A 13,898-nucleotide genomic window follows, 5' to 3' on the forward strand; every position below is an offset into this window, starting at 1 on the left:
AGCTTCCTTTGAAGTATCAGCAAGCCTCTAATATGTTATTAGATTTATCCGAATAACACAGTAGTGAACTTTACATTCGGATGACGGAGGTTATGCAGAGAGCACTAACGTGCCTCACACAGGCTCATGTTTGAAGTGCCTTGGCTGCAGGTCTTTAACTCACCAATGCAGGTCCTGCTGATGACATCAAAGGTGTAGCCAGCCTTGCACTCGCAGCGGTAATTGCCTGGGGCATTGATACACACGTGTCCCTCCCCACAGGGCTGGTTGGGGGATGAGCACTCGTCCACATCTAAAACAGACAGAGCAGTGACTCAGCATACACTTCTGAGCATGACAGTGGAGAGAAGAGCAACGTGTCAACTTATTTCTGTGTCCCCAAGTACTTATGAAGAGTTTTGAATCAGAGAGCAAGATTTTATCAGACTCTCAGCTTCTACAAGATCAGAGTCACAAATGCAAACTGTTCATACCAAGGCAGGTTATCTGTCAGGTGTCCTTAACGTTGATGGACTTGGGAGGGAAAAGACCAGGAAGTCAGGCAACCTTTGGAGGCAATCAGGTGCAAAATTGTTTTGTTAAGCATATTTAGTACTCAGGGATCAGATCTTCATCTAGGGTAAGATGTCATAGGCCCACAGTCAGTAGGTAGTGCTTTGACAAGCCACTTACAAAAACTGAAAACACACGCAAAAATACATCTCTTTGCAAAAGCCACCTCAGCTGAAAGCCAGCCAAAGCCATACAGGTCTTTCAACATTATTCAAATGACTTCCGTGGGGCATGAAGTGGGCCTTGTGTTATCCCTGCCCCTCTGTACTGAGGAGATTTGGGACCACACAGTATTGTTCCAATACACTCATACAGTCACAGACAATGCCCTTTTTGGGGGGTGATTATCATTTCTCCTCTCCTCAGAATACAGGGTTCCATGAGGTATATGAAGGATGGAGAGGATGCTTGTCATCCTTCACTTGTTGGGGCTGCCACGAGGGAAAGAACAGGATCAAGAACTGACTGTGGGAACGAGAGGAGCTTGAGCAAAGTGCAAGAAACTGCTAAAGATAAATGACAGATGCAAGTTGTTTTCTTAAAGCTGCTTTTTCTTGCAAACTGTTCCTCACCCACACATCTTGTTCCATCCTCGTTGAGGTGGTACCCTCGGCCACAGCTGGGTGAGATTCTCTGGCAGGTGAAGGAGCCGTCAGTGTTAATACAGATCTGCCCAGCCGGGCACGGCGTGTTGGTGCTCAGGCACTCGTTGATATCTGCAAGAGCACAAGATGCTTTCACTATGTAACCCTTCAGAGGTTTACATCCCCATGTAACTCTTCAGAGGCAAGATCTGCCCATGGCACAATACAATTATTCAGGCCCTTCAGCTTCACCAATGCAACGCTTCCAGGGCAAAGACTGGGCAGGTGTGAGAGGCACAGACCCCACTGAAAAGCAGTGAAAATAGGGTATAGTACTTGTACTTGTTTCAAAACCTCCCCTAAGCATACAAAGAGCTGATCAACAATTCAGGTCATCAGTTTAACACATTCTGTTTCAGTCTGTGGGTTCTGATCCAGCTCTCAGCTTCTACACAAAGAGCAGAGTCACAAATCCAACAACAAAATCCCCTCAACACTGCACAGGGCAGCATTTGATTCCCAGTGTGTAAAATTCACCTGCAAAATTGTTTTGGTAAATATTTTGAGGGACTGCCTTTTAGGGGCCATAACTGCTACAAATTGCTGTGGCTTTGCTGACATCAGTGACAGCGAGTTAACCCCGAGCTGCCGCTGCCCCGGGCTGCCTGTGGCAGGCGCGTGTCCTCAAAGGGCTTGCTGTGCACAGGCACTGCCCCCCCCCATTTTAAAGGCTGCAGTTCTGTTTTCAGTGTCAGATTTCACACCACAGGGTATGATATGGTCAGGACAACGAGGGGCTGACAGGGAGCTCGACTTGGCAGCTGCTGCCGCTCAGCCAGTTCCACAAGCCCGAGACCTGCTGCGCCGATGGGGGAATCCAAAGGTGAGTTGAGACTTGAAAATCCTACTCCAGGGAATAACCGGTAGATTTTTAGGTCACATTAGACAATACCATTTAGAGTCTGCTGGAAACCAGTAATTCTTAAGTATTTATACAAAGGTTATAATTCTGTTTCAGGGAGTTTTGGAAACAAGTCATTAGCCTGACAGATTGTCATCAGTCTTTAAATTAAACTCCTCTCCACGGTGTGTTATAACTGGCCCATCACACACATACACAGTAAGGTTCTTGATAGGCTGCAACAAGGGACAGGTCTGGAAGGACCTACATACCTATAAAACCACACAGAGAAAGAGTGTAACAGAGGATGTCATAATTAAAGCTTTTTACACTAAGCTTCGGCTAAAACCTTTTGGACAGAGGTAGATAAAATACATCACAAATTTTGTTTCAGATAAAATACCCAAAGTCTTAAGGAAAGTGTTCAAATGCAGCTATGTGCCTTAGGTAACCCAATCTCACTAAAAACGGTGATCTGGTATTTAAGTCTTTTATTTCATCTGTACATCTTCCCTGTGAAAAGGAGCAGAAAAAACCCAGAGCAGAGCAACGCACAGATGAAGAACGGCTTGAGAAGCTCAGAAATCATGCAGTGAAACTCCAGCTTGTCTCCCAGGCAGCACTGGGGTGTTCCCTGAGCCCAGAACAAGCCTTACCGATACAGTTGCCGAGCGCATCTTGTATAAAGCCACTCATGCACTGTAGCTTGGGTCGGCAACGGAAGGATCCTGGAGTATTCTGACAGATAAAATCGGGGGGGCAGTTATGAGTACCAGTCTCACACTCGTCAATATCTGGTACGTCACAAAAAAAAACTGTTAGCAGGGGTGTGGCAAGGGTTTCATCCATCACAGTTCAAACACAAGACACAGTTATAAACACCCGACAGACGAATGCCCAGTGTCCCTTCCTGCAGTGCACTGCGGAGCAATCTGACCCGCTGCCTCAGCCAGGACCTCAGGGAGGGTAACTTCAGGGGTTTGTACTATTTTCCTATTGTTTTTATATCTAGGGGTGTGTCTGTGCATATTATGCTTTACGGGGTTAGTTCTCACAACTGACTGATTCCAAACTCTTGCAGAGCACCTGAAGCATCACGTTCAGCAGTGCTCAGCCTGGATCCAGCCCTGTGCTTAGCTTTGAAGTCGGTACGATTTAATTATCCAAGTGCAATTTTAATTCTAACCTCAGATCCAATGCAGACATTGTTAATTTCTTTCGTAAGGGAATTAATTTGCCTTCCTTCTCAACCATATTAAGGTTTGCAACATCCTTGCGTTATTGTGCTTTAAAATGCACATAAACATGGATTATGCTAACTTCAATATTTCATTCCAGTTCAGAATAGACAATAAATATTCGTGAATAAATTATGGTTCAGATGAAGCACATAAAGCAGACGAGGGCTAATAAGGCTTTATTCACAAATGCAGCCCTGTCCACATGAAAGCAACTAAGATTTCATGTTTGCCACCTGGCAGTGGAATGAGATCTCCTAAAGCTCTTAAAATACAGAAGCTCTCTGGCCATTGGATGCCTCAGCTTTCCCAGTCATGCAGTTGACACAAGTGTAGATGGAACTGCTTAGCCTAGAGCTTTGTGAGACTTAGTTGATGGATGTGGAGCCCATTTTAAGTTCCGGACGGGTTAATACTGAACTGGGTTCAGCAGAGTTCTACATGCAGCAGATCTCAGTCATGTTGCTTGGCATTTAAACACCGTATGTGAAGATTATTCACTTTCTATTTTTACCCTTATTAACATAACATTAATAATTAACATTATTAACATTATCTTATGCAGATAAGAACTCTCTAAGATTAATGGCATGCATGATTTAGTATCTGTACTCCTTTTTTTCCATCAGAAAAGACTGTCAATACCTGCCAGTAAGCTATTTGTTGGCCTAAATCTGATGTCACTTAAATCAGCAGAAATGTTACTTCGAAGGGAACACAGTTAAACCACAATACTTTGAAAAGCATTGCCTGATGTTCTGCAGGTTTTGCAGTTGGAGTTTGTCCACCAGCTTTTTTATCCAATCTATTTTTCTTTACTGATCAGTTCCTACAGTAAAACCTTACCCAGGATTCTGGTTGAGTTAATTTACTCAGTGGAACAAAATTAGTTTATTTATAAACTGTTCTAAACTCAGCAGGGACAGATTTTCTCACAGTAAAAACCAATTCCACATCAAATGGAGTTTGCTGCTGATTTATCTCTGTAAAGGCAGCGTGTCAGGTGAAGTTATGGATGCAGGTAACAGCATCCTTTGAGCCAGACACACCTAAAAATCAGCCATTGTTTTAGTAAAGGAGACTGTTACTCTTGCATTCAAACCTAGCTAGTCAAGAGCAGTGCTTTTAGCCCCTTGTTGTCTGGAGGATTCCAGGCTCCCTGCCCAGGACATACCTTTGCAGCGACTGTCATCTGTCAGCTCGTAGCCGGTCCCACAGCTGGTGTCCCGCTGGCAGCGGAAGGATCCCAGGGTGTTGACACAGGTTTGGCCAAGCCCACAGCTGTGTGTCCCAGTGATGCACTCATTAATGTCTGGGGTACGCAAAGGGATTCAAAACAACAGAAGAGAGAGTAAATAAGAAGCATCTCTGGGAAGGGCTGAGGTCAAAGGCAGCACCATCTGGTTGAGCCCAGCGCAGACGATGTCCCAGGCATGTCTGAGGGGGTCACAGGTGGGCTGTGCATCCACGGGCTGCTGCTGCAGTTGGCAGTGTTTGGTAATGCTGGACTCAACGATCAGATTTTCCACACTGAATGATTCTATGGTTTGGTTATAGTGCCCATATCAATGAGGCAAACTTGCAGAAATCCTTCCCTTGCTCTGCCTGCTGCCGACATATGGCTGAGGCACTCCCCCAGCCAACTTCCCCAAGTTCCAACTTCCTACTTTACAGCTGCTGATAGACATTTCTTTTGGGCATTTTATATCTTTGAATGCATAAGAAAATTTGACATCCACGTGTAGCAAATGTAAAAGTTCTTCCTTTTTATATTTAGCGTTATTTCAGTGTTAATCTGACCAATCATCAATATCTATTTTGTATTCTGAAGTTTGTATATGAGCTACTTAGGCTCCCTTTTCAGTCAGTGACAGAAAAAGGCACTCCTGACGAATAACATTTTTCCTCCTGGAGCAGCTGTGCAGGACTTATCAATTACTATCTTCTTCTACAGCAGAGAACGGGTATTTTATTTTGGTTTTATCCACAACAATAAATTCAAGATCTGCCTCTTCCCCACTTTAAATCCTCCGCCTTTTCTACTGATTCTTTCTTAACTTCAACTTCCCACAATCCTCACTTCAACACTCCAAACCACCTTTTTCTGATCTCACCTCTTTCCTCAGCTGGCATAAGCATATTCTGATCCCTTCTGCCTTTTAAAACAAGCCTGTTGGTCCCCAAGGCACTGATTTGAGGTCTGTTACCTTCACAGGTGATCCCATCTGGTTGGAGCTGATAACCCACGAAGCAGGAGCACACGTAGCTGGATCCTGTGTCTCTGCACTGCTGAGAGCAGGGCCCACCACCTAAGGGGTATTTGAAACAGTCTTATGTAATGAACAGGCTCTTCAGAGCAGCTGGAACAAACCATTAATTTACAGCATACTTGATGACTTGTTTAGAAAAGCAGTTAACTGAACGCACATATACAAAGGAAGGAAAGGGCTAAGCATTGGAAGCTTTAAAAAAATAATACAAGAAGGGTTATTCTGGCAGACAGAAAGAGAATAAAATAGGAAATTTACACAAAATTTGGCTCATCATTAAGAAAACTTCCTTTTTCTGATCTTGTTTAGAGATAAATTAGTATTAAACATGTTTGATATCCTCAAAATAGAGAAAAGGTTATATATTTCCAGCTATTCCTGGTAAGAGTGTTGATATTCTCAGTACAGAATAAAAAAAAACCCCAGAAGCGTTTTTCAGAATGGCTGGAGAGGCATTAAATAAGAGGTTTGAGATGGGCACAATCCATGTGAGCAAATGCAACTATACTACTTTGTAAATACTTTATAAAATAATTTTTGTAAGTGTAACTGTTTCTAATGAGGACAGGGCCATTAATCCACCACAGAAAATAGGCTGTAGGCACAACTCTCCTGATTTGCAATTAGCCATAGCAATCCATCTCTTGCAGGCAGCTGATTAACTGACAAATACAACAACTGCTTACATGGAGAAATAATGCCAGGAAAATATGTAACACATTTTTCTGTGTCATCTCCTGTAATTAGCAGCTGGAGACAAGCAGCAGAGGCAGTGTTGGCTCTGCTTTGCTAATGGAGACATTTGCACTCTCCCCAGAGTGTAACAGCTGTAGAACACCGAGCACAGTAAATCATCTCTCAACTGGAGTATCAGTCTATTAAATTGATTTTATCCTAAATACATCACTGAGTTCTGAAATGCTGGCAGAAAATAGTGCATCGCTGCTGCTGTATGTTTATAGACATGTAAATCACGTGTGACAAGCAATAAATCAGAATGCTTAGCAGAACAATATCCCAACTACACATCCTTCCCAGGAGGCAGAATGGCAGGATTAATGAGGACAGTAGCCACTTTTCTTCCTTTCCTTTAGGTGATGCATCTCGAAAGGAAACAAGTTTCATTTCGTATTCAAACACCCTGATCATCCCAGGAGGAGAATAAAAAATGCACATATTTAATATAGGATCCCATATCCTGAACAACCCAGAGGACTCCACAGGTTCAAGGGAACCTCTGAGGTATCACCCACTAAAAGGTAAATAAAAGTTAAATGTATAGTCTCAGCTTCAGTTGGGTAAGATGAACTCCACTGCAGGGCTTGTATTTAGGAACTACTGAGGCATCACATCATGGCCCACTATTTCTTGGAAAGGCTCTTCCTTCTGTTATTTTTACCCCTAACTAGTTTAGGCAAAAGGTTTTGGTTAATCTCTTGATCTAAGCTGGCTTCACTTTTATTGAAGGTAATCTCAAGGGAGCTGGCTAAGAGGACTAGGCACCTGACTTACCTCTGCAGCCATCATGCAGATAAGGATCTTCTTGGTCTAATTCCTCCTTTGAAATCTCAACTAAAAAGAGAGGAGATAGGCATTAGAGGAGAAAGCACTTTTCTTCTCAAGGTAAAATGCTGTATTCTTGGGATGGGACTCAGACCAGGGTTTTGGATAAACCAGGACAAAATTAAAGAGCATTATTTACATATTTTACAGCTATTTCATACTTAAATTTGACATTCAAATGCACATGGCCATGGGGCATTTTCCATCTGACTGATTCAATGTGAAAGCCATGCTGTGATCAAAGATTACATATGGACTGAGATTCTCAAATGCAGGTTCTTAGCATCAGGCTTTGAACCAGAGCTTCACCTCATTTTCATAAGACATGTTGTTGAGGCATGCTTGGCTTCCACCGACTTTACAGTAGCTTGGGGTACTAACAGGTTTAAATAACTGAGGTTAATCTGATTTTCATCATTTAGACTTCATTCCAGAAAGAACTCCACACCCACCTTTTGGGCACCTACTTATGGCATTCTTTCAAACATCCTTGTATACCTTACCCTGGAGAGTTTTGCTCAGTGGTGCTTGTGCCACGTGCAGAGTTTGTTCTGTCCACAGGGAGGACATGGAAAGGCTGAACACATCCCCTGCCTGAACCCACTGCTTGCCCAAAGGAAGGTGCTGACATATTTCTCATGTCATCCAGGTACACTGAATATGCAAATTTTTGTCACTAGCAGAGTGGTCTGAGGACAAGGGATCTACCAGCATTCAAGCATTTCTCAGTGGGTAAGATTCCATTAAAAATTAATAGCTTATACTCAGCTTCCAAGACAAGATCATTAGTTGCCAAAATAAGCTATGTTACATTTAAGTTCTGACACCAGGAACTAAGTGACCACTTGCCAGCTCTTTTAGCCTCTTACTTCCAACAACAGCATTTCAGCTTTCACTACCCAAAATAATGAGCTCCAAAACATGCATCATTAAATTACTCAGATAAGATGTCACGTTAGAGGAATTCCAACAGAAATAATTTAAAGAAATAATTTAATACTCCTTGCACCCTGTATCATTTTGTGTCTCACTCTTTTACAGTCTGCAGTAAAATACCTTGCTGGTTTTTAGGAGCATCGTCGCTGATGGACAGATCAATGCCTTCTGGACCTTTCCCACAGCAGGATCTAAAGACAATTCCACACTGGTGTCCCATCTTCGGGTTGGGGTCACAACTCTGTCCTTGAACCTGGGCGGCCTTTCCCAGCAAACAACAGTAACAACACGTCTGTTCAAAACAAAATTAACAAAGTCAAATCATAGCCCTGACCAAGGTTAGTGTTACCAGGTCATACAGAGAAGCTATTTTGCTCTGAAAAGCACAGTCAAACATTAATGAGGAGCATCACAGTCCTGCCATGGCTTGCAGCAATAACACATGGCCCTCCTCTTGCAGAGCTGCTGAACTACAGCCCTGGAATACACCACAGGAGTGAGCACAGGGCAAGTTAATCCCATGGAGGTTTCCTTGGATTTCCAGTTGAGAAGATACTACTGATTTATTCTGGTTTTTTCCTTGCTGTTAGAAAGCAGCAAAAGTTCTCTGCAACTGGTGTCTGCCAATTGCTGCTGTCATGTGAAAGCAAAATTAAGCTTTTATTATTAATTTTGTTCTTCCAGACTCTGTTTTTCTTGAAGAAAATAACCTGCACCATTAAACAGAGCAGAGGTTTGGTTGGTGGGATGGTTCCTCACCACCCATTTTTTTTTTACTTGGTTCTCCAACTACTTCCATCCAGTGGCAGACAGTCCAGTTTTATCACAGTTATGTCTGGGATTATTCCATCTTTTCTGGATGCCTTTAGAAATAAATACTTGATGATCTCTTCCAAGAATTGCAACATTGCTCAATATTTATTCTAACACGTCAAGCAATTCCCCGAGGTATCCTTCTCGAGGTTTATAACATCTGACTACAATTTTGTTAGATTTTCAATTTTCACCACCATAAATTAGAAGACAAAAATGAAAAGTGAGCTGAAGATTCATTATTTGACTTAAGCTTGCATATTTTTGATAACCAGATCTTATTTAAGCTATTGAATACAGCTGATGCCTTGCCAAATTTTGGTATTACATACTTCTGGATATCCTCACTGACTTCTGCTCTTAGGCATATGAATCGACTCAGTCTACTTCTTAGTCTTGTCACACGAGGTTCAAACTGGGAGTTACAGGCTTCCTCTGGATTTTTTTTTTAAGGAGTGATCATTAATCTTGCCATTCTTGAAGTGTTGAATAGCCTTTATTTCTTTCAGGTTGAGCCACCACTTGAAAGACCTCAGTCTCCAGCTGATGTGAAACTTTGAGCACAGAGCTTGCTAAGTCTTGCAACATCTGCAAGAAACTGTATCTTCAATTAACTAATTGCGTACCCTGCACCATTTGTTCCAGCCTATATTTATTCTAACTGTGCACGAGGTGCCTTGGTCTAGCAGCTTGATAGTGACAATAATTGCCATTGCTGTCCCACAGCCAAAACCATCCAGAGCTGGAAAGTGCCAAATGTTTTCTTAACTGCTGTTTATGGTAACTGGGCTGTTTTCCTATTGACCCCAGACTCCGGTTTAGTTCAGTTCTGGAGGTGTTTGCAGCCGATTCCCAAAGCCTGCCAGCTGCCTGGAAGCCAGCTGGGAAGAGCATCACCCATCTGCCAGAACCACCACTGCCCTCGTGGATGGGACAACCTTAAGGTCGAGTTGTTATCACACCCTTCCACTGCCTGCAAGCCTCTGCTTCCAAAGCGGTCCCAGTAATAATATCAAACTTTCCCCCCCATTATTAGAAAAATCCCATGCAGCTTCAAAGCCATGCCTTGCTCCTCGGGTTTGGATATAGAGCTGTGTCCTGCCTGAAATCCCATTATCCCTTGCCTGCCTTCTCACAGGAAGGAATCAAGATGGAAGGAGCAAAGGAACAAAGTCACATGTGAGAAATCTGAAGATTTATTTTTGGTGTGATTAGGAAGCGCCTGAAATTGCTTTGATTAATAAGGTCTCTTGATAAGTTAAAGTTTTTATTGAACTTCAGTTCTTGATTAGTTAAAGTTCTTATTACTTAAATAGTTCTTATTATTTATGTTCCCACGTAAGTCAGCAGCTCTGGAAGGGTGAATCCTGTGCTAACGCTGCCTTTGGGATCTGTCCACAAGAGGTCTCTCCCTTGCTGAAATCCAGACATTATTACTGGGACATGCTACAAAAAACAGACTGGAAAACCACAAATAACTCAGCAGAATTTCTCAGAACTTTTGAAGAGCTGAACAAAAATTAAAAATATGTTCAGCAGTCCAAAGCAATAAATTTTTTGTGTTCACCTAATTTATGTAACTGAAGCGTCCTTGACAAAACTTGCAAGATAAAGATGTATGTCAGTCTTTGAAAAGTACTTAAGACAAATTTTGGGGAAAACGTCCAAGCACCTTAAAGATGGTCAAATTTCTAGAAGCTTCACTCCTTTCTGCAGGGCTGTTGGGGTGGAAACTTCCATAATCATTTCTACATCTCCCGAAGCAGCAACAAATCTGGAAATCGATCCCTGTTATTTGATGAAGATTTTAAAGATTAATGATTCATTTTGCATCCCTTTTTTTTTTCCCAGGGCAGGAAAAGCTATGCTTCCAAACAAGCAGAGGAGAAAATCCTGCCCATCATTACCTGTGCCTGCTGCCTTTACTGTAAAAGCTGAGGCAAATGTTTTCAAAATATGGTCTTTTTATCTTCTTTCCAATCCCAAGTCTTGGATTCAAAGGAAAGATTAGCTGCCTCATTTGCTGCAAAGTGCTGCGATTAATCCCACTAATTGAATCACTAAATCGTTCTTTCTGCTTCCTTGAAGGAGACAAAGAAGATCCAAAAGATTTTCTATGCCACCTAAGCTAAATAAAAATGGACCAACTCAGGCAAAATGAGATTCAAGCCCATGAGAGCCAGGCTTGGTGTGAATGTAAAAAGCTTGTTTACCACAGCAGGGCACAAGTGCCAGACACTGTGTGTCTCAAGGTCATCAGATTCAAAATGCGTTTAACAGAAGAAATGATGAATTGTTCACTGATATTAGATCATAAGTCATCTCTGTCCATCATGGATTAAAGGGGTTACCTTTAACGTTACTCCTGCAGCCACCTCAGGGAAGCTGTTAAGTGTGGGATATTCCTGTCAGGGAGTGGGAGGGCAGAACGTGGCTCACAAAGGTTCATTAACTCTGACCATGTTTATCCCAGTAAATTAAACAGGCACAGAACGTGGGCTCAGGGCATTGCCCCGCAGTCATCTGTGATGTTTAAATATCAGCAAGCTCTAATGGCAACTGCCACCCTCTCAGACAATGCTGAGGCATATTTTGGGGTCAGCCCAGCCCAGCACAGCCAGGGTTCCAGCAGCCCTCCTGCACTGTGTGCTGCAGGGAAGGGCACCAGCCACGGGACAGCAGTGCTGAGCAACTGCCTGCCATCTTCCATAGGGAAGGGGTCTCTTTTGGCTGAATGAAACATTCAGCACCTTTGAGCAGTAGGAAGAACTCAAATCAGTCTCATCTATTTTCAGTATCACTGAAAGAAACCCATAATAGGACCAGAGCTGCTCAGGACTGGGTCATGGGCAAGGTCCTGATCTCGCTCGTGGAACTTCCTTCCAAACACACTCTGCAGAGAGGTGTAACTATGCTCCCTTCAAGCAGTGAGAGACAAAGACAGTATCAAGGGCACAGATTAACTGAAGGTGCCAAGGACAGGCATTTTTATTCTGATGTCAAGTGCTGGTATCACAGGGTGCTGGATGTCTCCATCCAGTTGCAAATCAAAGTCATGTTCACTTAGGGCACTTACACAAGCTGGAATTATAAGTACCCTGAAAGGATTAAGTGCAGTCCTACCCCTTTGGACCACCAGTGTTGAAAACCACTGAGTGTGACCTTGGGCTCTAATGAAAGCTGAAGTCTGAAAGGCGGCTGAGCCTCTCACCCACCCCTCCCTGCAGCACCGATGGCTTCTTTTCATGCACAAGTAATTTCCTGGCCAATTACCCATTCGAGACTTTCCACCCCTTTGCACTCGTCCCTGTGCCTCTGCTAGAATGCCATGTGACAGCCTGCTCCCCTCAACAGGGCGCTGCTCCCCTCAACAGGGCGCTGCTCCCCTCAACAGGGCGCTGCTCCCCTCAACAGGGAGCTGCTCCCCTCAACAGGGCGCTGCTCCCCTCAACAGGGCGCTGCTCCCCTCAACAGGGCGCTGCTCCCCTCAACAGGGCGCTGCTCCCCTCAACAGGGAGCTGCTTCCCAGAGACAGGCACAGAGCGAACAGCCTTAGCAGAGACATGAGGTGCAGGTGCAGCAGAGTCTGCTGACCTTCACACAGGGAACACCACTTCTGGAGGATGAACAGGAGCAGCTGTGATGTCTCACCTTGAAGTGCTGGGCCTCGCAGGTGGAGTTTTCAGCAGCATGTGAGTTGCACTCCTCGCGCACGTTGGCGAATTCCACGCCGTCGGAGCAGGACTGCTTCTCCAGCTGGCTGTGGCAGCACTGCTCCTGGCTCATGCTGGGACAGGGGGGAGCAAGGGGGGAGAAATGGCACACGGGGGTCAGGAACAGGCAGTGCAATCTGACAGTGAGCACCTGAACCAGTCAGAGGGAAAGAGGTTCCTGTGGGAGCACAGTTACATCACCAAGATGTCCTCTGGCACCAGCAGCTACAGCGTGTGGGACAAAGGTCAGAGCACTGCTCTGGGGGACAGCTGGAGATGATGGGGAGAAATGAAGATACCAGGGGAAGTCCCAGGGAGAAACAGTGTATTGTAAGAAAGGGGCAAAGAAAAACAAGGGAAAGAAGAATATTACAGGGCAGGGAGATGTAGGGAGGAGACAGGATAAAAGTGTACAGGAAACTCAGCTTTGTTAGTTCCACTCCTCATAAAATCATTCCATTTTGTCTCAGTGTCAGTGAATAAACTGGAAACTCCTTTCTGTAGGAAAAAAAATCTGCATGAGGAGGTTTTAAACTCCTGCAGTCCTACTGCTACTGCCCCCTGAATGCAGAGCCCAGTGAAGATCTCTCTCCACTCTGATTTTATGGGTAACTCTGCTTTGTTGGGTATCTTTGTGGGTGAAGCTTGTGGGTGAGGCTTTTCCACTGTCACCTTCTGTTACAGACACTGGGAAACAGAGAAAAAAATAAACAGTAACAAATCAGATTACACATAGAAGGATGTAAACATATCCATGTGTTTTGTGGTAACCCCATTTCTCTAAGAATAACTGTTACCTGAGTTGCTATGGGGAAATTATCCCAAATACAATCCAAGCTTATGGATTCTATTTATAGTACAGCAGGGGCACCTAAAAGGCATGACCTGGTATGTTAGAGCTCTGTAAGAGAAACCCCCTACAAATGCACTATTATATCCATCTTATACATCTTACAGACCAACAACACTGAACACATTCTCTTTGCTACTAAGAGCATTTACCCTTTTTTTCCCCCTCAACTTTAGTTGTTTGAACTCAGATTATAGACTCAGATTATGCATCTCTGCACAGGGGTGAGGTTGTCAAGCTACACTCCCCAATATTCCCAATTACTATTTGTTGGATTGCACACAGGTCCCTTCCAACCCAAACCATTCTGTGATGCCACAATTCCGTGATTAGTAATGGTCTGACTGTGCAGTTCTCACTTGGACAAAAACAGCTCTGAGATTTCAATGCATAGGAACAAAACCCAGGATAAATTCATGAACAAATCATTCAAAAATAGACTCTAAAGTCACAGCAAGAAGTTAGGCTCAGGACAGTA

At 43.7% G+C, this 13,898-nt stretch overlaps 1 protein-coding gene across 2 annotated transcripts in view; it reads right to left on the reverse strand.

Annotated features, from left to right (window-relative positions):
* Positions 1-13,898, reverse strand: part of FBLN1 (fibulin 1) — a 62,703-nt gene that overhangs the window by 30,634 nt on the left and 18,171 nt on the right. For both annotated transcript variants that reach the window (XM_027742868.2, XM_027742878.2), the window contains exons 3-10: positions 12,509-12,644; positions 8,165-8,336; positions 7,058-7,117; positions 5,483-5,584; positions 4,450-4,587; positions 2,694-2,831; positions 1,125-1,268; positions 164-292 (exon numbers count right to left, since the gene is read on the reverse strand). In XM_027742868.2, coding sequence (XP_027598669.1) covers positions 164-292; positions 1,125-1,268; positions 2,694-2,831; positions 4,450-4,587; positions 5,483-5,584; positions 7,058-7,117; positions 8,165-8,336; positions 12,509-12,644 — 1,019 coding nt within the window. The remainder of the gene's footprint in view (positions 1-163; positions 293-1,124; positions 1,269-2,693; positions 2,832-4,449; positions 4,588-5,482; positions 5,585-7,057; positions 7,118-8,164; positions 8,337-12,508; positions 12,645-13,898) is intronic.

Source organism: Pipra filicauda, unplaced genomic scaffold (assembly GCF_003945595.2).
Source record: "Pipra filicauda isolate LSUMZ 115617 unplaced genomic scaffold, ASM394559v2 scaffold493_size893225_pilon, whole genome shotgun sequence".
In the NCBI taxonomy this organism is placed as follows: domain Eukaryota; kingdom Metazoa; phylum Chordata; class Aves; order Passeriformes; family Pipridae; genus Pipra; species Pipra filicauda.